The sequence below is a fragment of the Jaculus jaculus genome, chromosome 15 (assembly GCF_020740685.1).
Source record: "Jaculus jaculus isolate mJacJac1 chromosome 15, mJacJac1.mat.Y.cur, whole genome shotgun sequence".
NCBI lineage: Eukaryota > Metazoa > Chordata > Mammalia > Rodentia > Dipodidae > Jaculus > Jaculus jaculus.
Window position 1 is genome coordinate 66,521,929 of NC_059116.1, and position 21,395 is coordinate 66,543,323.

Below are 21,395 nucleotides of genomic sequence, written 5' to 3' on the forward strand. Positions count from 1 at the left end.
TTTTTTTATTTTTTATTTCTTTTTTTTTTAATTTAATTTATTAGTTTTCTTTTCAGTAAATACAGGCAGTTTGGTACCATTATTTAGGCTCATCTGTGATCTACTTTTTAGATTTTTATCTCCCGTTAATTCTATCTGTTCAGAGATAACAAACGGTAAAATCTGCTCCCCTTTGAAGACAAAAGCAAGTTTGAAGCACAAGGAAAACACCTGAGTTGACAGTGGTGTTTACAGTCTCATTATATTCCAAGGAGAAAAAAGCTCAGAAAAATTTAAGGACTATAGTTTCCAACCATTAATGGTCCCATACTTTTGTTGAGATATCAAAAATATTTGCTATAAATACTACATAAAAGACAATGTGCAAATTATATTTTAAAGAAAAATTAAGTCCATCCTCAAATGTTTCTAATTGTCTAAAGTCACATTTCAAGTCTAATGGGAAATGGTCACCTCAAACTCCTTCTGTTATTGTGGTCTACCCATTTAAGCTGTGGATAAACGTCTTTAGTACTTAATATTTCAACAGTATATAATGAAGGCAAGACACAAAGATCAGTTTGCAGTCAGATACAATATGAAAGCCCACACAGTTCCTAAAGCCCATCAAGCGAGGCACCAGGTAGAACAGCGCTGTCTTCTTCCTCCTTCCCGCAGCCAATGCCAGAGGCCATATCCTGCTCCTGTCAGGGGCTGGTTGAGTTCAGGGCACACAGATCTCACAGTGCATTGTACTCCACACACTTGGATGGATCAGTAGGGAAGTGTTTCTGGCAAATAGTCATTAACCTCTTCAATCCCTAAAAACAAAGAAAATGAGGTTGGATACAATATGGTTGAACTAGTCCTAATTACCTTTCTCTGGATGCATTCCACTTATCAATGTCCCTACTAAAATACAGCAGTTACTATCAATGCCACTCAGAAGGCGCATCTACAGTAATGCTTATTCATATGCACTGGTTTACCCACCGGCACTGTTCATCCTATCAAAAGAGATAGCAAAAGCAAACGGAGAGGGCCCAACTTTCATTCTACATAAGAATACATAAATGGGTTTTCATATGCTCACAAATGGACTTTTTTCACAGCAGTAGAACTGCATTAACTGTAGCCATTCTCAACAAGGTTCCAATAAAAGGAAGCATTACTTGCCCAGGGCAATCACTGGAAGTGATAACCTGTTTGTTTATTTAAGAGACAGAGGCAGATAGAGAACAGGTGCACCAGAACCTCTAGCCACTGCAAATGGACTCCAGACACATTATATATGCATTTGGCTTACTTGGCTACTGGAGAATTGAACCTGAGTCTTTACACTTTGCAGTCAAGTGCCTTATTTGCTAAACCATCTCTCCAGCTCCCCTCTTTTAACTCTTTTTTTTTTTTTGAGGTAGAGTCTCACTCTATCCCAGCTGGCCTGAAACTCACTATGTAGTCTCAGGGTAGCCACAAACTCACAGCAATTCTCTTACCTCTGCCTCCCAAGTGCTGAGATTAAAGGCGTGTGCCACCATGCCCGGCTTCTCTTTTAACTCTTATCCTTCAGTCTGAGCTCTTAAAGCCCTCAGCTGGCGTTTAGACTTTAGTTAGTTTTCTTAGCTTTCTCACTCACCATGGAGTCGACAATGCCTTCCAAGTCATTATACAAATTATGTGTGTCCTTTATACGACAAGGAGTATCCAAGGACAAGGATAGAAACATGCAACATGTCACCATAGATCTCATCTCTCACCAGAACAACCTGGTGAGAGATTTGCAATCAGTAAAGAATCCTATTAAATGTCTGCTCTATCAACTTACAATTTCTCTCTTTACAAAGAGGGTCCATTAATATCTTACTGAAATCTGTATGTATAACAATTCTGCTTAGTTACACACTAAAAAAAAAAAAACCAGCAGAGAACAGCAGTACTTAATTTTAATGCCCCCTTCCCCCACACCAAAGTAATTTTTAGCACAAATTATTTTAAGGTTTTTCACCTTGGGTTCTCAAAAACTTAAACTACCCAGAGGTCCCATTACAGTAAGAAAAACAATGAAATCATATCCTCATAGGTCAAATGCTATGTTTAAGCCTAGGATAATATTATTGAACAAAAAAGTATATATAGCATATCACCTGGTACTTAAGCTAGTTTTTTTTTACATTGAGGCATCACCTGATCTTTAAACAAGAACCAGATTCATGAGTTGGTGGGAAGAGCATGCTATGTAGCTACAGTTATACACAGAATATCTGGAAATGTGGGGGGAGGGGGCATTCAAAACAGCCTCAAGCAGATATTTAAAACATCAAGCATTTAGAATTAGGACTTTGTAAATTACCTAAGTATTCAAGTAACTCTTCTTTTACTTTAGATTTTTGTTCATTAAAGACAAGTTCTCATTAGCTAGCCCAGGCTGGCCCAGAACTCACAACTCTCCTCCAGCCTCCTATGTGCTGGGATTACAGATCTGTGCTGCTATGCCTGGCTCCAAGTAGCTCTTACGAGTCAGTGATACCACTAAAAACAAACATCAACAAACCTACAAAATCTATTTGACAACACAAACACAAATGACTTGTATAAGGTGAGCCATGATCTATCAGATTCCACATCAGTGAAATATAGTTCTGAAATATCGACTAACTAGAAAAAGAGATTCTGTGGGGGCAGAGGCAGTTGGAAGAGGGAAAAAAGTAGCTGAAGGAGATTATGATCATTCTATGTTGTCTACATTTATGGAAGTTGTCAATAAAAAGTTTTAAAAAATAAAGCCTTCTAAGACTGAAAAAAGAAAAGGAATTCAATCATGATACAAGGCTCGTCTAGTTTATGCTGTTTAAGAACCAGAAGTGTAGAGCCTGCCCCTCTGTGCCCCTATTGCCAGAGCAGGAATTCCCGAGCTGACCACACTCCATAACCCTGGGCACACAATGGAGTAAGCTGACTAGGGCCCAGGTAAGCCCTCCCATCGCCCCGCAGGTAACAACTCCAACCCTCACTTGCTGTGCCAGGGATTAGGCCTATTTAGCACTGACTTCACATCTCTGCCTACCTACTTACACTACCCCGTGTTGGGACTCCCAAGCAGATCACAAGGCATAGCTCCAGCCAGGCCTGCCAGGATTCAGACCAGACCTGCCTGGAGATTTCAAACACAAAAGCTCTGCTACTGTACCCAGCCTAAACCCGCGAATACACTGCCATCTCACACTCACCTGGATCTAGGCTGACTAGACCACTCAACACAGGCTCCCCATGTGCTGCTACTGCTGTGATCTCAGCAAAACAATACAACAAACCAAAGCAAGATATCCCAGTAAGAGTGCCTAGTTCCACAGTCAAAAGCCTCCAGTAAAAACTCAGAGGAGGGCTGGAGAGATGGCTTAGCGGTTAAACGCTTGCCTGTGAAGCCTAAAGACCCCGGTTCGAGGCTCGGTTCCCCAGGTCCCACGTTAGCCAGATGCACAAGGGGGCACACGTGTCTGGAGTTTGTTTGCAGAGGCTGGAAGCCCTGGCACACCCATTCTCTCTCTCCCCCTCTATCTGTCTTTCTCTCTGTGTCTGTCGCTCTCAAATAAATAAGTTAATTAAAAAAAAAAAAACTCAGAGGAAACTCCAGACACAGAATGCCAAATGCAATTACAATACACATAGAAAGGACAAGAGAAGAAATTTCCCACATCATCTTATACTTAAAACACTGAATAACGAAAACAAAAAGAGTACTAAAAGCTACAGGAGAAAAACAGCTTGCTAAGACCCTAAGAATTACTTCAAAACTTTTAAGGGGAAACTTTAAATGCCGGAAGAGTTTGAAATATAGTACTTCAAATTGTGAAACACCATAGCTGCCAACCCAAATTGCTGTACCCAGCAAAATTAGCCTGCATAATAGAAGGTGAAACAAAAACTTTCTATGATAAAAGCCAGCTTTAGGAGTATATAAGCATTAATCCAGCTCTATATAGAACACTGCATGGAATATAAGCCACTTATAAGATGAACACACATATTCAAGAGGCTATAGGATGGGAAAGCAATAATCAAAACTAGAACAGATAGGAAAGCAAATGAAGATCAAAAAAACACCAAACTTCATAAAGTCATCAACTTGACAGGGAGTCACTCACACGCTCAATTATAACTCTGAACACCAATGGATTCAACTTCCCAATAACAGCCACAGCCAAGGTGGTAGGGCATGCCACCCTGGTGGTGTCAGCACTCAGGAGGCAGAGGCAAGAGGATCACTGTGAGTTTGAGGCCAGCCTGGAACTACAGGGTGAGTTCCAGATTAGCCCAGGCTGAAGTGACACCTTACCTTGAAAACAACAAGCAAAAAGACCTGCATTAGCAGTCTGGATTAGAAAAGTAGATATATCCGCTTGCTGTCTGAAAGGACGGAAAAAATATTCCAACCAAATGGAAATAGGAAACAATCAAGTGTGGCTACACTAATATCTGACAAAAATAGACTTTAAACCAAAAGTACTTAAAACAGATGAAGGAGGTTACTTTATACTCATTAAAGGAACAATTACACAAAAGGTTATTACAATCATACATATATGTACCAAATACAAGTATTCCAAAATTTAAAAGATAAAATCTACAAGACATTAAATCAGAAATAAATCCCAACACATCATTATGGGTGACTTTAAAACCCCACTATTATCAACAGACAGATCATTTAAACAGAAAATGAACAGAGAAACAATGGAACTAAATACCACAGATAAATGGACTTAACACACATCTACAGAACATTCCACACAAACTCTACGGAATATACATTCTTGTCAGCAGTTCATGGAACCTTCTCTAAAATAGATTACATATTTGGACATAAAGTAAGTCTCTACAAATTCAGGAATATTGTTCTAAGTCCCTACATTATATCTGATCATAATGCATTAAAACTAGATATCCACAATAAGAGAAACCACAGAAAATATGTTACCTATTGGAGATTGACCAACACACTATTAAATAATGAATAGGACACTGAAAAAATCAAGAAGTAAATCAAAAAAAATTACTAGAACTGGGGATGGGAGAGATGGCTTAGTGGTTAAGGCATTTGCCTAAAATGCATAAGGACCCAGGTTTGATTCCCAGTATCCACGTTAGATAGATAACTAAAAAAATTTTTTTTTTTAAATTACAACTGAACGACAATGAAAACACAACATACCAAAACTTACGGGACCCAGTGAAATCATTCCTAGGAGGAAATCCAAATGCCTATATTACAAAAGCAGAGATATCTTAAGTACGTATTTTAATGAAACATCTGAAGACTTTGGAAAAACAAGAACAATCCTAACCAAAAATACTACATGGATAATCAATGGCATACACCTTTAATCCCAGCATTAGGGAAGCAGAAATAGGAGGATCGCTTTGAGGTTGAGGCCAGCCTGGAACTACAGAGTGAGTTTGAGGTCTGACTGGGTTATAATAAGACCCTACCTCAAAAACAGACAAACAAAATCATCATCATCATCATCATCATCATCATCATCATCATCAAGATCAAGGCTGAAATCAATAAATTTGAAATGAAGAAAACAATTTTTTTTAAAGATGGGCCTGCAATCAACGCAGACTTTTGTCCTTTTTTTAAAAAAAATTTTATTTATTTATTTATTTGAGAGAGACAGACACAGAGAGAAAGACAGATAGAGGGAGAGAGAGAGAACAGGCGTGCCAGGGCTTCTAGCTTCTGCAAACAACTCCAGACGCATGCGCCCCCTTGTGCATCTGGCTAACGTGGGACCTGGGGAACCGAGCCTCAAACCGGGGTCCTTAGGCTTCACAGGCAAGCGCTTAACCGCTAAGCCATCTCTCCAGCCCAAGAAAACAATTTAAATTGATGAAGAACAGATTCTTCAAAAAAAAGACAGCTAAATCCCTGACCAAACTGCTTGAAAGAAAAGAATGAGAAGACTAATCAACAATATGAGAAATGAAAGAGGAAAGGTTACAACAAATATCAATGAAATTAGGAGAATCATCAGGACATATTTCAAAAACCTATGTTCTACAAAATTGGAAAATATGGAGGAAATGGGTGAATTTATTGGCTCATATAACCAACCAAAACTAAACCCAGAAGAGGCGAATCACTGGATAGAGTTATAATACCTAATAGGATTTAAATAGCGATTAAAAGACTCTTAACTAAGAGCCCAGGCCCTGATTCACTCACTGCTGAATTCTACCAAACCTTTGTTGAAGTTAACTAAAACCACTTCTTCCCAAGTTAATTCACAAAACGGAAAAGGAAGGACTATTTTCTGACTCCTTCTATGAAGCCAGCATTACACTAATACTAAAAGCAGACAGAAACACAAGCAAAGAAAATTATATACCAATATCCCCGAAGAACTTAGATGCAAAAAAAATCTCAGTAAAATTCTTACCAGTAGAATCCAATAACACATTAAAAAGTATCATCCACCTTGATCAACAGGTTTCATCAAAGGGATACAAGGATGGTTCAACATATGGAAATCAATAAACGGAATTCATCATATAAAGAGACTTAAGAATATAAATCACAAGGTCATTTCAATAAATTCAGATCCCTACACTGGAGAGTTCAGGGATGGAGGGATCATATCTCAACATAATACAACTGACTTAAGGTCTATATCACACTTAATAGGGAAAAACCTGAAGCATTCCCACTAAGGTTTGAAATAAGATAGGGGTATCTATTCTCGGCAGTGTTATTTAACATAATACTTAGCTTGACTGATAAAACAAGAGAAAGAAATTCAAGAAATAAATTGGAAAGGAAGAAGTCAAACTATCCCTATTTGAAGATGTGATTTTATATATTAAGTGACCCAAAAGACTCTACCAAAAAACCCCTAGAGCTAATACATTCTTTTAACAAAGTGACAGGCTTACAAAAATCAATAACCTTGGTATACACCAAAGACAAACATATGGAGACAGAAATGAAGAAAGTAATCACACTTATCATGGACATAAAAAAATAAATATGTTGGAATACCCCTAACCAAGGAAATGAAAGACTCTTACAATGAAAACATTAAAATGCTAAAGAAAATGAGAACACAAGATGGAAAGACCTCCCATGCTTATGGATCAGAATTAATATTGTGAAAATGGCCATCCTACCAAAAGCAGTATCCAGATTCAATGTAATTCCAAGCAAAATTCTAGTACCATTCTTCATAGAAATAGAAAAAAATCTCAAAATTCATATGAAAGCACAAAGGACCTCAGATGGCCAAAAATATCCTCCCCACACTTAATACTTGTGGTATCATCATACCTGATTTCAAGATTTACTACAAAGCCATAGTAATAAAAACAACACAGGAGCCAGACAGGGTGGCGCATGCCTTTAATCTCAGCACACGGGAGGCAAAGTGTGGTGGTTTGATTCAGGTATCCCTCATAAACTTAAGTATCCTGAATGCTAGGTTCCTAGCTGATGGAGATTTGGGAATTAACACCTCCTGTTTGGCACACTCTCCTGTTGCTGTTGTCCACCTGATGTTGGTCAGGGGGTGATGTCCACCATCTGCTCATGCCAGCATTTTCCCCTGCCATCATGGAGCTTCCCCTCGAGTCTGTAAGCAAAATAAACCTCTTTTTTCCCCTAAGTTGCTCTTGGTCACGTGTTTTCTGGCAGGAATGCAAACCTGACTACAACACAAAGGCAAGAGGATCACTGTGAGTTTTAGACCAGCCTGAGACAACATAGTGAATTCCAGGTCAGCCTTGGCTAGAACAAGCCCCTACTTGAAAAGAAAAGAAAAGAAAAGAAAAGAAAAGAAAAGAAAAGAAAAGAAAAGAAAAGAAAAGAAAAGAAAAGAAAAGAAAAGAAAAGAAAAGAAAAGAAAAGAAAAGAAAAGAAAAGAAAAGAAGAGGGGAGGGGAGGGGAGGGGAGGGGAGGGGAGGGGAGGGGAGGGGAGGGGAGGGGAGGGGAGGGGAGGGGAGGGGAGGGGAGGGGAGGGGAGGGGAGGGGAGGGGAGGGGAGGGGAGGGGAGGGGAGGGAAAAGAGAAAGGAGAAAGGAGAAAAGGAGGAGAAAAGGAGAAAAGGAGAAAAGGAGAAAAGGAGAAAAGGAGAAAAGGAGAAAAGGAGAAAAGGAGAAAAGGAGAAAAGGAGAAAAGGAGAAAAGGAGAAAAGGAGAAAAGGAGAAAAGGAGAAAAGGAGAAAAGGAGAAAAGGAGGAAAGGAGAGGAAAGGAGAGGAAAGGAAAGGAAAGGAAAGGAAAGGAAAGGAAAGGAAAGAAAAGAAAAGAAAAGAAAAGAAAAGAAAAGAAAAGAAAAGAAAAGAAAAGAAAAGAAATAACATGGTACTGGCATAAAAAGACACACAGGTCAACAGACTAGATAGAAGATACAGATATAAGTTCTAGTAACTACAGCTACCTAATATTTGACAAAGAGGCCAAAAATACACACTGGAGAAAAAACAGTATTTTCAACAAATGGTGCTAGATAAATTAAATAATCACATGTGAAAGAATAAAGTAGATCCTCTTCTCTCACCCTGCACAAAAATCAACTCTAAATGGAACAAGGACCTCAACATAAGACCTGTAACTCTAAAACAAGAAAGAAAAAGAGTAGGGAGAACACTCCAAAATGTAGGTGTAGGGAGTAGCCCAGGAAATTAGACACACATTCAACTATGGGAGCTCATGAAACTAAATAGCTATGGCACAGTTAAGCAAACCATCAAGAGTCAACAGACAATGTACAGAGTAGGAGAAAATCTTTGCCAGCTGTATATCCAACAGAGGTTTAATATCTAGAATATACAAAGAATTCAAAAAACTAAGCAATAAAAGAAAATCAGTCAACTTAATCATAAAATGGGGCAAGGAACAGAAAGCTCTCAAGTAAAAAATACAAATAGCCAATATATATTTTCAAATGTTTGACATCTTTATCCATCAGGGAAATGCAAATTATCTACTTTGAGGTTCCATCTCATTCCAGTCACAATGACGATCATCAAAATATCAAATGACAACAACTGCTGGCAAAGGTATGGGAAAAGAGGACCCCTCATCTACTGTTGATGGAGGTGCAAACTTATACAGCCACTATGGAAATCACTATGGAGGCTCCTAAAAATCTAAAAATAGATTTACCATTTAACCCAGTGCACCACTCCTGGGCATATGCCCTCAAGACTCTGTTCTTAACTACAGAGATCCCTCAACCACGTTTGTTGGAGCTTTATTCACAACAGCTAAGAACTAGAATCAGCCCAGATGGCCACGAACAGATGAATGGTTAATAAAGATGTAGTATATATATGCAATGGAATTCTACTCAGAAGCAAGGAAAAAAAAGGAAATAATGAAGTTTTCAGGAAAAACATGAATGGACTTGGAAAGAAAATCATACTAAGAAGGTCACACAGGTTCAAAAAGACAAATACCACATGTTTTCTCTTGTATGTAGTTCTAACATGGAATAGTTTGATTCTCTTATAAGATGAAGCAGCAACAGTAGTACTAGCAAGTATGCTAGAATGGGGATTAGAGAGAGGGGATACAGGAAGGGAGGAGAGGAGGGGATATATAACAGGCAGAATACAGGGTGTGCAAAGGTCCTCATGGAACTGGAGCAATGGAGGTTGGGAGGGGAAGACAGATATACAAAACTCATGAAGGCATGAATCAGTACCGTAGAAACCTTCCTAGTGGTTAGCTAATTACAAGATAAAACTTTTAATAAGAGGGAGGAATACTTTGAGGAGAAGCACCTTGTAGAGGTGGAAAAACCATAGGCTCTTGCTGGTAAAACCCAGTGCCAGACTACGTTAGTTATCCCCAGTGAGCTCTTGGTCACTGAGCCCCATAGGGCGCCACACCAGATCCAAATGGTAAGACCCTACTGCTAAAGCCACCACAGGCTGTGATCACAGGACATCAGGAGATCGAGCTGAACAGAGCTGGAAGCAAGCTCCCTGCTGGCTAGCTTGCACAGTGACACGGTGCTTTGTGAGCGCCAAAGTGCTATGTGAGCTGCAGAGGCATAATGGTATCAATAGCACGAACAAGGAGTGGATCCTGCAAACTACAAAATCAACTACCTGGGCAAGATGTACACACTGATGCAACAGTTGAACACAGGCCAAGGGAGTAATCAACTGCTCTATAATTCACTGGATATGAGGCCCATTCAGCTGGGGAGGGGGGTGGAATTCACATCTTCTGATTGAATCTGAGGCCCATTCAGTGGAAGGAATTCACAGCTGGTATGGAGAACCAAAAGAAGCCTATGGCTTAGAAAGTCATAGACCCTAGAAAGAAGCTCCCTCTATTCTTTAGCTAAAAGGAAAAATTAGGCCTGTCAAAAAGTCTTCTGAGTTTATCCCCTTTGGTTTATGCTGCTCTCACTGCTGGCTGAAGAACCTGTTTTTCACAGATGGCAGCACACACTGAGGCAACCCGAGACCCCTCAAGATGACAAGGAAAGAAAGCCACGTCTAGCATGAGACAAGTTACACATCTGCCATAGCCCAGGAAACACAGAGCAAGTGGCAGATTAAATATGAGTGCTGCTCTCAGGGCTAGCCCAAGAACCTTCTCCAGGGGAATGGGGTAAACACTGAGGCCTCTCACCACTCATCAAAGCAGAAAACCAGAGGCCACGGAGAGCTCAATACTCAAGAAGGATTAGAACACACACTCTCCAAGGCTCAAGGAACACTGTGGAGGAATTGACAGTAAAATGTAGGAGCCACAGGGTAGTAGTACACTGTGAGGCACCGTCCCACCTGAAAAGACTGACTGGCGCATTCATAACCCCACAGTGCATAATGCTGACTCCACTGAGGAGGGACCTGAGTGGTATGGGGCAAGGGAGAAAAAAACCTAAGAGTATAACCCAACTGGAATATGTCCAATATATAATGTTTATACAGTAAAGTTCTCAAAAAGGGGGGGGGGGCATGAGGGGTATAATGGTTGATTTCCACATGGGGAAAAAAAAAATTCTGCTAAGATTGTGAAGATAGCATGTAATTTGCTTTGTTCCTCATTTTTCCCTGAGTTAATATCAGGATTTGTTTTAAAATAAAGACCTTCTACTTCCCCTGCTGTGAGTTTTAATTGCACGTGAACACAACTGGATCTGCAGCTATGGAAACCTTTGTGTTTCCTCAAGGAACAGGTAAGAGAGAGGCAAAGCCAGGAAAGAAAAGTTCCCAATGAGACACCGAGGGCTTTACTCAGCAGCCAAACAGGCCACAGACTGCTAGACCCACTTTCAATCCTGAACCAGCGAGGCTTGAGAACATATAGTTTATGGAAAGAAGAAATATAATAATGAGTATCAGCTATACTAATTTTGGCATACATGACTATGGTGGTTTGATTCAGGTGTCCCCCATAAACTTGGTTGTTCTGAATGCTAGATTTCCAGCTGATGGAGATTTGGAAATTAACGCCTCTTGGTGGCAGTGTATTGTTGGGGGCAGGCTTATGGGTATTATAGCCAGCTTCCCCAAGCCAGTGCTTGGTACCCTCTCCTGTTATTATTGTCCACCTGATGTTGGCCAGGGGGTGATGTCCACCCTCTGCTCATGCCATCATTTTCCCTGACATCATGGAGTTTCCCCCTCGAGCCTGTAGGCCAAAATAAACCTCTTTTTCCCATAAGCTGCTCTTGGTTGGGTGATTTCTACCAGCAATACGAACCTGACTGCAACAGTGGCTCACTGCTTGAATCCCAGCACTTGGGAGGCAGAGGTAGGAGGCTGCTGGGAGTTCGAAGCCAGTCTGAGACTATATAGTGAATCCCAGGTCTGCCTGGACTAAAATGCGACCCTACCTAAAAAAAAAAAAAAAAAAAAAAAAAAAAAAAGTTGGAATACTTTACTATTAGGGAAATAAAATTTGAAAATTACAGAAGACAACTTACAAGAAGCTATTACAGGACCTTTTTCCATGTGTAATAGTGAAAGTTTAAGAAAACTAATTTGAGATAAACAGCCTCGTCTTCAAGGAATCTGTGTCAAAGAACCCATGTCAGTTAGTGCACAGGTGTCAGAGCACACTCAAACTAGAAGACTTGGTGGGAGGAGTTTCAGGACTGTTACAAAGAACTGGACAAGACTAGGGCTAACAAGAGGAGAGGCAGCACCCAGAGCTAAACGTCCTGAGGCGCCGTAGTCAAGGGCAAGTGAAGAGAGTTATGACACCCGAGAGGGAAACTGTCTGCAGACAGCCACCAGAGGAAGCAGTGGCCTGAGCCCAGGACGAAGGACAGTCACGGCTGTTCAGGTTTCCAGGGCGCAGGGCAAGGGGAGGCAGGCACGGGTCTCAGGAGGGTCTGGCCGTCCTGTGGCATGTACTTCATCTCTCTTCCTTTTCTTCGTCACCTTCTTTCTCTTTTGACAAGACTGTCTAAGAGATGTCTAGAAATGGCCAAATTATACTCTAGTCAAGAGCCTCCATCAATTTGTATAAAAGAAGCTTTCTCAAACTCTGGACCAGTGGTTTCATCTGTATTTGGAAGATGCACAAAACCCTTAAAGTTACTACTACTAGCAATCTAAATCCAACCCTAGGCTAGCAGTGAGCCAGTAAATTCTACATCTCTTCTGTGATTTGTCTGGTAAGAAAACCCTCCCCGTGAATAGTTAATTATGTGAGAAACAGAACACCTCAAACCACTTCCATGGTTGAAATCTACAGATGTTTGCATAAAAGTCAAAAGATGAAATGATGGTTCAGTGAGTCTTATTTTTTACCATACTTCATCAAATATGTTATAAACTCAGCATTTCAAATAAAATAAAATAATTATTTCCCACATTCCAAGATTCCATGTACAGAAAAGTTGAGTAACAGAGGACAGCGACACAAGTCAGAGCAGCTCTCACTGCTGACGGAGCTGAGGGCGTGAAGGGCGGGGTGAAGGGATCTGCTGACTACTGCTCCGGATATTGCAGGTCCAGGTCTTGTCTTATACTCTATGTATGTGATGCCTTTGCAGAACCACTGGGCCATACCACCAAGGTTAGTGCACTTAAAACACTGTAGGTTGTTAAGGTACTCTGTTAAATGATTTTCACAATGATCTCCTTGGCAAGTAACTTCCCACAGAAGAAATGTGAGTTGTGCGTTTGGCAATCAATGGTCACAAACTGGTCCACAATGCCACCTGACCTTTCTATAAACAGCTCCCCTACAACACAGCCCCTGGGTCCTAGAGAAGCTGCCAGTATAGCTGCAATGGAGACTGTGGATAGCACTAAGCCCAAGATATTTCACTATCTGACCCATTAAGAAAATCCGCCAACCCATGATCTGAACTTCAAGCAACTGTCCTTTTCAAGCCACATTTCAAACCAACTTCACCTAAACACAAAATAGGAGGAAACTTTCTGAGACAGAAATCAAGAACTTTACAAAACTCAAAAATGCTTTTTATCTGAGCTGCACAATGAGATTATTTTAAGACAACAATCACAAAGTAGTAATTTGAAGCAGAGGTAGGAGAATCGCCATGAGTTCGAGGCCACCCTGATACTACATAGTGAATTCCAGATCAGCCTAGGCTAGAGTGAGACCCTACATCAAAAGACAAAAATAAAAAGGTGTTTAGCTTTAGGGAGATGGTGAATTGCTTGCTGCACAAACATGGCAGACCTGGATTTGGAGTTCCAGCATCCACATAAATGTGAGGTATGATGGTATGCTCATGTAATCCCAGTGGACAGCTGAGGGTACATCCTTGGGCAAATTGGCTGGCTACACTAGCTGAATCAGAGAGCTCTGAGCTCAGTGAGAGGCCCTGCCTCAATACATATGGTGGAAAGCAACAGAGGAAGACATCAAAGTCAATTTCTGGTATCAACACATGTGTACCCCTACACATACGTGACAAACACACCTATTAGATGCATACATGAACAAACACCACATACACATGCAAAAAGGACACAGGATATTAACTTCTGATGGAGAAGAGAATGAACACTAGCATGACTGGAACCACATCCCTACCAGGCAACAATAAACTAAAGTGACTTCCAGCAGGGATGCTTCACACAGCGCAGCCCTGTTCCTCCAGCAGCGCTGAGAGAAGAGGCGCTGTTGCTTCTACTTGTGCACATGTAAAACAGAAACAGAAGCTGGCAGAAGGCCAGGGAACCTAACCTCCTCCTCCTCCTCCTCCGCTATCTCACTGACTGCCGGGGCCCCGAGTGGCAACGGCAGGGGATCCAGCTTGAGAAGCACAGAGGCCACATGGGAATGGTTCACCAGTGACTGCAAACATCAAGAGCAAAGCTCCCTCCTCAAAGTCAAAGCAGCCCTCCTCACACTGCAGGGTCATTCTGCCAGCTATAAAAAGCTTCTCCATACTATTTTTGTGACTTTTCATGGGTCTCTGATTATTTCCAAATAAAAATGTTCCTTACTCTAACTAAAATTCAATCCCCCCTCACCTTACTTGGCCCTTAGCTCTGACATTATTGACTCTTATACCTGCACACAGTGCAGCCACACATACACAAACAGGCACATATACCACACACATGTACAAGAAGAATCTGCTCTTTCTTCAAGTCTGTCAATAGCTTCTAGCACATTTTCTTCCTTATTTTTATTCTGGAGGACAGGTCTCGCTCTAGCCCAGGCTGGCCTTGAACTCACAGCAACCCTCATCTCAGCCTTCAGGTTACTGTAATATGAGGCAGTTACTGCAGAAACTAGTCAAAGTGCTCAGAATGAATGAATGGTGAGTGCTCAGCCCTAAATAGAGAAACCTCTATCTCCTCCTCCAAGGCTCAGATAACATAACCAAAGAGAGGGGCGGAAGAAAAGAAGAGTCAAAGGATGGAAAAGAGTGCTCTGGAACACTGACTTCAGACATGATATGGCCACTGCAGTTATAAACTCATAAGCAGCTGGGGTGACCTGCCCAAGACTGGATCTGTCAACTTTCCATAATGGATGAGAAGAGGCTCCTACGGCCCCACCCCTCCCTGAGGAACTACTAGAAGCTACTGACTACTGGGAGGAGGAGACAACTCCTTCAGGGCTGTGGCTCCGGGTAAGTCAGCCATGCTGCGGCAGACAACCACTACCCATCCTCACACAAGCAACCCTAATTAACATCAACTTACACACTTAATAAAAAGATATCAATTAGAGATTTGACGAATGAACCAATGAGAAAATATTTAATGGATCACCTATGCCTAATTTTATTTTTTGAGGTGACTGATATTTTTAAGGTTAGCTGATATGATTGTAAATTAAAATTTGTAACCTCCCCCCAAAAACGATATCAAAGTAGGACTAGTCAGGAAGAAGGTTCAGTGAGAGTGGGGAAACAAGAAAAAGTAATGGGGCAAATGTAATCAAAATACATTATGTTCATGTATGAAGTTATCAAAAATATTTTTAAAAAAACTTGTGTCATTAAAGAAAACAAATCACAATAGTTTTATTTAAATGTCAAGGTAATGAAAATTTGACACTTCACCCTCTCATGCATTACACATGAGGAAAATTTTATTTTATCCAGTAAAAGTGTCTAAAACAACACAAGTGCTAAAAAAAATTAATTAAAAAGGAAGAACAGGGGAAGGACAGATCATTATATAGTTTCCAAAATAATCCATATATCTTCTTAAATAAATGCTAAGTATTTCTTTAAATCAGTCTAAAGGAAAATGGAAATCATATCATTTTTTTACCTCAAAAATGCTATCTTTAAGAAAACTTATCTAATTATATGAATTTTTATGTAGACAACTTTGGCCAAAGTACAGATGAACAGGATATTCTATTCTTAAAAAAAATTACTCAACTCAAAAGCTTTTTGCTTTTGGTACAGTCTTTTGAGGTTATTAAGAAATGAAAATGTGCTGGAATTTTTGCAAGTATAACTCTATAAACTATCCAATCTACACTGGGGAGTTAGGTTGAAATATTTTAGAATGTTAATGCATATGAACAAGGCATAAAATATGCCACACAAATTAACATTCAGCACTTGAAACTGAAGTACAAATAATAATGAGGGAATTCATGCATATGCTAATGCCTATTCTCTGGCACAATATCTAAAAGCATTTTATGCTTTTAAGCAAAATTTAAATAAATTTCCACAATACCATCTTCAAGTTTTAGCCGCACCATCCAGCAAGTCGTCATACAGACACAAGCTGGGATTTATGAAAATTTGGCAAGGCTGAATTATAGTTGATTTATTTTTAAATCCCCATCAAGTTTTCAGAAGAGTTCATCCCTGTGCAAACAAACTTATGTGAGGCACGTATGACTTCAAGAAAATGACTATAAATATTTCAGACCTAGTCATGTAATTAGAAAAATGCCGTTAGATGCTAAAATGGTCATATATATTGAAACTGCCTTTGCTTTCTATTCCCTTTTAGCTCAGTAGATACTAAATCCATACCCAAAGTAACACAGTAAGATGTCTTATAAACAAAATACTCTAAATTGGCTACTCTTTACTAAACCCCAAAATTGTTCTGATGAACTTTTTAAAGCAAGCTGTGTAGCTGGATGTGGCAGCTCACATTTACAATCCTAGCACTCAAGAGGTGGAGGTCATAAGTTTGAGGCCAGCCTGAACTACACAACAAGACCACTTCTCAAAACAAACTCCAATAGTTTTCAGTGCTAAGGTAATTAAAGCCTAGCATTTTCCTCTGCCTACCATCATATACGCATCTAAGAAGCTGTCTTAAAAACAAGTGCTTATCAACAGCAGATGTCTTTCGAGCAACTGTGCCATGTCCTATTTCCTGAACAGCAGTTGCCCCTTCCTTACCTGGTGTTGCACTTTCCACAGTTCCTGTTACCCAGAGGTCATCCCATGGCTTGATGAATCAGTAGCCTACAGCTAAGTCCTAATGCTGCATCATTCACCTCACTCTCTGGGAAGTCTCACCTCCCGTCAAGCCAAGAAGAATGGTGAACAGAGGAGCATAATAACCATTCTTTCTTTATAAGCCATCCTCCTCCTAGCCAGAGTCTCGTGCTTCCACCTCCTGAGTAGTGAGATTACAGGTGTAAGCCACCATGCCTGGCTTTTGTTCTCAATTTCTTATTCCTTCTGGTTTACAAATGAAGTCTTATAATTAAGTATGTACTAGAAGAAAACCTACTATATGCAGAGTTCAGTACTATCACAGCTTTCAGATATATGCTGAGGGTAATGGAAGGTATTCCCCACAGATACAGGGGACTACTGCAATCCTTTCCTTGTTCCTTAGACATTTAAGTTTTGGGAATTAAAGAATGGTAGAGGGCTGGAAAGACAGTTCAGTGGTTAAAAGAGCTTGCTTAAAAAGCCTGTTGGCCCAGGTTCAACTCCCAAGTCAACTATATAAGCTGGATGCAAAATGTGGTGCAAGCATCTGGTATTCCCTTTGCAAAGGCAGGAGGCCCTAGAACCCAGACACAAATATACACACATGAAATAAACAATAATAAAAAAAAAGTTAGAGTAAATTCTATTCCTGGAAACTGCTTACCTGAATATATTTCCGCTGAGTTTCGTCATTTAAGACATGTGCAACGTGCTTGGAAAAGATCTTTTCCCTGCCAGTTCTGGCATGGATGCCGACCATCGTGACGCCAATGGGCCAGGGAGCGTTCCCAATGGCCATCTGAAGGTAGGCGTCGTTTGCCTGAAAGGGAAGTTCAAGAGATTACAAAGGCAAAAACAAATGGGTCAGAATTTTTACTTCAAGGATTTCACTGCACTATGGGACATACTTTTACCTACCACTTGTTGAAAATACTGTTTCTGTTGCTCAAATAAAAGTGGTTAAAATATGGGGTGGTGACTGCCCTACCCAGAAACAGATTCCCATGGAAAAACAGAAACCAAAGCTAAGCTTGTAAGACAAACATTCCCTTACAGCCTTTGTGCATCTCAGATCTGGATTAGCAGGTAGCTGATCTGATGCACTAACAGAAACTCTACTTTGTGTCTCCTTAAGACCCAGTAGTCCCATCATTGGCCCAATGGAAGGCAGAGGCTAGCTGGCCTTTCACCATGCAACCTGGTGTCCTGTCCACGCCCTCTGCAGACCTCTGGGAGCAGTGGGGACTCTGCTAGGGCAACCACAGGGTCCATGACACATGTGCAGAGATGGACCACTGGACCCTTGAGTCACACAGCCAGCTGAAGGGAAGACTGCTCACATTTCACTTGGGCCCCCGAGGCCTCCCACCTACCTAGAATATTAAAATCAACAAAAAGTAAAGACAGAAACCAGTGAAGGCAAATGGCTCACTTTAAAAATCAAGTCTCGCTAGTAAGGAGAAAGGAGAAATACAAAATGCAAAGCAAGTAACTGAAAAAGATCCTAAGCATTTCAAAGCAGGCTTCAAAGAGATTCACATTTTAAAAATCAAACACCTATGTGATTGGTATGTACAGCTGATATAAGAAAACAAGCATTACAGACAGAAAAAACTTTCTACTTGCCACTTTTCTTGGCATCAGTATTTGTATGTGTGTGCGCGCATGCACACACATGGTGTATGTAGGTAGAGTGCATGCATCTGTGTGTAGATGCACATGCCCTGTGCGCATGCATGCAGAGGCCAGAGGAGAAGGCCCAGCGACCTCCTCTATTGCTCTTCCACTTTATCATGGAGACCCTCATGGGACCTGGAGTTGTTCTGCTCCTCGTCCCTCCCCCCACCTCATCAGACTGGATGACCAGAGAGTTCCAGTGATTCTCTCTACCATCACTTATAGGCATGGGTGGGCATACCAGCTTTTCACATGGATGCTAGGGTTCAATCTCAGATAGTCTAAAACCCTCATGCTTGTCCTAGCAGACCATTTTCTACCTTACAGATAAGTATAAATTTGCTCTGTTCAACAGGTTTTACAAACTTAGTTTTAAAAGGGCATATGCATGTTTTTATCACTGGTTTTAACTCTGGACTATAATTGATTAAAATTCTAATTTTCAGCTTCACCCAAAATTCCAAAGAAAACTGTACAAATATGCTATTAAAATTTATTGTTTTCTGCAGTTTATACAAAACAACCTTCACCTGGCTTTGATATGTAATTATTAGAACAAACAAAGGGGTGTCCGCTCTGCCAGGAAGATGCTCAGAACATTCCCTGCACTTATACGGACTTTAGCCATGCATTCCTGAGTAAGAAATCTTGCAACTGAGAGGAATAAAGAATGAAATGGGGCTGGAGGGATAGCTTAACAGTTAAGTCACTAGCCCGAAAAGCTTAAGGACCCAGGTTTGATTCCCCAGGACCCACAGAAGCCAGGTGCATGCTTCTGGAGTTCATTTGCATCTGGTGCACCCATTCTTATTCTCTCTCTCTCTCTCTCTCTCTCTTGCTTCTTTTTCTCTTACATATCAATAAAAGTAAGATACAAAAAAAAAAAAATTCTAATGGAATGTATCGGGTTGGAGAGATGGCTTAACAGTTATGCTTAGGAAGTCTAAGGACACAGGTTCAACTCCCCAGTACCTGCACAAGCCAGATGCACAAAGTGACACATGAATCTGGAGTTCATTTCCAGTGGCTAGAGGCCCTGGCATGCCTACTCTATCTCTCAAACAAAGAAAATATTTTTAAAAAGGAACGAAATATATAATCGTAGAGCAAAAAATGTTCTTGTTGACAAACTGGCTTTTACAAAAGTAAAATCACTGCCACCCCCATTAGCCTAAAGCTCGAAGAACCCAGGAACGCCCAGCAGTCCCTTCATCCCTTTCCAGTGCTCTCTGGCATGACCCTTGTGGTTGTTGATAGCCTCACTCTAAGCCTCTCGGAAAACTCAGCTATGAGAAGCCCGCTTTCGCACGCTGTCCTACCCCCAGAACCACTACCTTTCTCGCCTTATGTTCTGCCAACTCACCGCCCTCCACTGTTCCCATCCCAACTCTCCCCCAGCAGCCCTGGACTGGACACTAGTGTGCTTTCCCCTGCAGCTCCTCGCAGAGCCCATCAGGAGTGGAGACTGCTGAGTACTCAAAAGAGATGAATCCTGGCAGCATTCCTTGGATCATTTTCCCACAGAAACAACTACAAAGCATAAATTCAATTATATCAGCAGTACAGTAGTTCAGCTATATTACAGATTAAATGGGTTTTTACAGCTGGTCTGGGAAACTCATCTATTTCAGTTTTCTACAGGAGAATTTGTTCCAAGCCATAATCAACCATTTATAAACTCTGAAATTCTCAACCATTCATAAAATGAACACTGCCTATATACAGCTCACACTAGGAAGAACCTTTTACCTTACTTTAAAAATGACTAAGAAAATGCAGTTGTGGTCTGAAGTCTGTTATTCTATGCCTAACAATAATGCTGACAGAACAAGAGAAAGTAAAACTTGTTTTCTACTAGCTCATTTCCCGTTCATTCTTACATGCGTTATGGAAAAATCTCAAAGTTCCATTATATTATGCATATAACCTATACTTTCATGGTAATTTCAATACATATCACAATAATGTACCTTCACATATTCTCTCTGCAACATGAATTTAATAATATCTGTTATTGATTCTTTAATATCGGCAGGAAGATTCTGGAAAAGAAAAGACAAGCATAAATAGTTTTGGAAGCTACTATATGTAGTGCAAACATTTATTGCAAATCTATATATTTTGATTTTTAAACATTACTCATTAAGGTGCTTCCCAAGAAACCTCACCCTTTTCCGGAGCTTTCTGAAAAGCGGTCTGAGGTAGGACTCAGTCTGTTTCTGAGTAGCACTGTTCAGTTTGCCCTGCACACTGCGCTTCACATAATCCTCTCTGGCATTCAATTCTTTAGCCCAAACACCAAGGAGAAACTGTTGAAAGAATGAGTAAATTGAGACTACAATGCCACCAAGTGGTCTCATAGGTGCAAAACTAGCACAAAATGTTAACATCCTTATAAACAATGCCCTGGTGGATTAAAACACTGTCAAGTAATATACATGCGCGCGCGCGCGCGCACACACACACACACACACACACACACACACAGTAGTGTGTGTGTGTGTGTGTGTGTGTGTATGTGAGAAAGACAGACAAAGAGGCAGAAAGAGGGAGAATGGGTGTGCTAGGGCCTCCAGCCACTGCAAACGAACTCCAGACGTGTGCGCCCCCTTGTGCATCTGGCGTACATGGGACCTGAGGAATCAAGCCTCCAACCGGGTTCCTTAGGCTTCACAGGCAAGTGTTTAACCACTAAGCCATCTCTCCAGCCCTTAAGTAATATTTAATTAATCAAGTATTTCTGTTTATTTTAATATGCACAGCTCTGGGTCTGTGTAATATCAAGATAGTCTACTTCCTCAAAACAAAACAAAACATGCTATTACGTTCCAGAATTAACTGTTTCATTGAAACTGGAGATGGAAG

General features: G+C 40.7%; 1 protein-coding gene across 4 annotated transcripts in view; it reads right to left on the minus strand.

Annotated features, from left to right (window-relative positions):
* Positions 1-21,395, minus strand: part of Prpf18 (pre-mRNA processing factor 18) — a 42,235-nt gene continuing 20,840 nt past the window's right edge. The window contains exons 8-12 of one of the 4 annotated variants that reach the window (XM_045135279.1): positions 20,699-20,839; positions 20,501-20,572; positions 17,518-17,673; positions 5,199-5,238; positions 1-800 (exon numbers count right to left, since the gene is read on the minus strand). In XM_045135279.1, coding sequence (XP_044991214.1) covers positions 754-800; positions 5,199-5,238; positions 17,518-17,673; positions 20,501-20,572; positions 20,699-20,839 — 456 coding nt within the window. In that variant the 3' untranslated portion in view covers positions 1-753. The remainder of the gene's footprint in view (positions 801-5,198; positions 5,239-17,517; positions 17,674-20,500; positions 20,573-20,698; positions 20,840-21,395) is intronic. The other 3 variants (XM_045135281.1, XM_045135280.1, XM_004662368.2) reach the window with 3 other exon arrangements.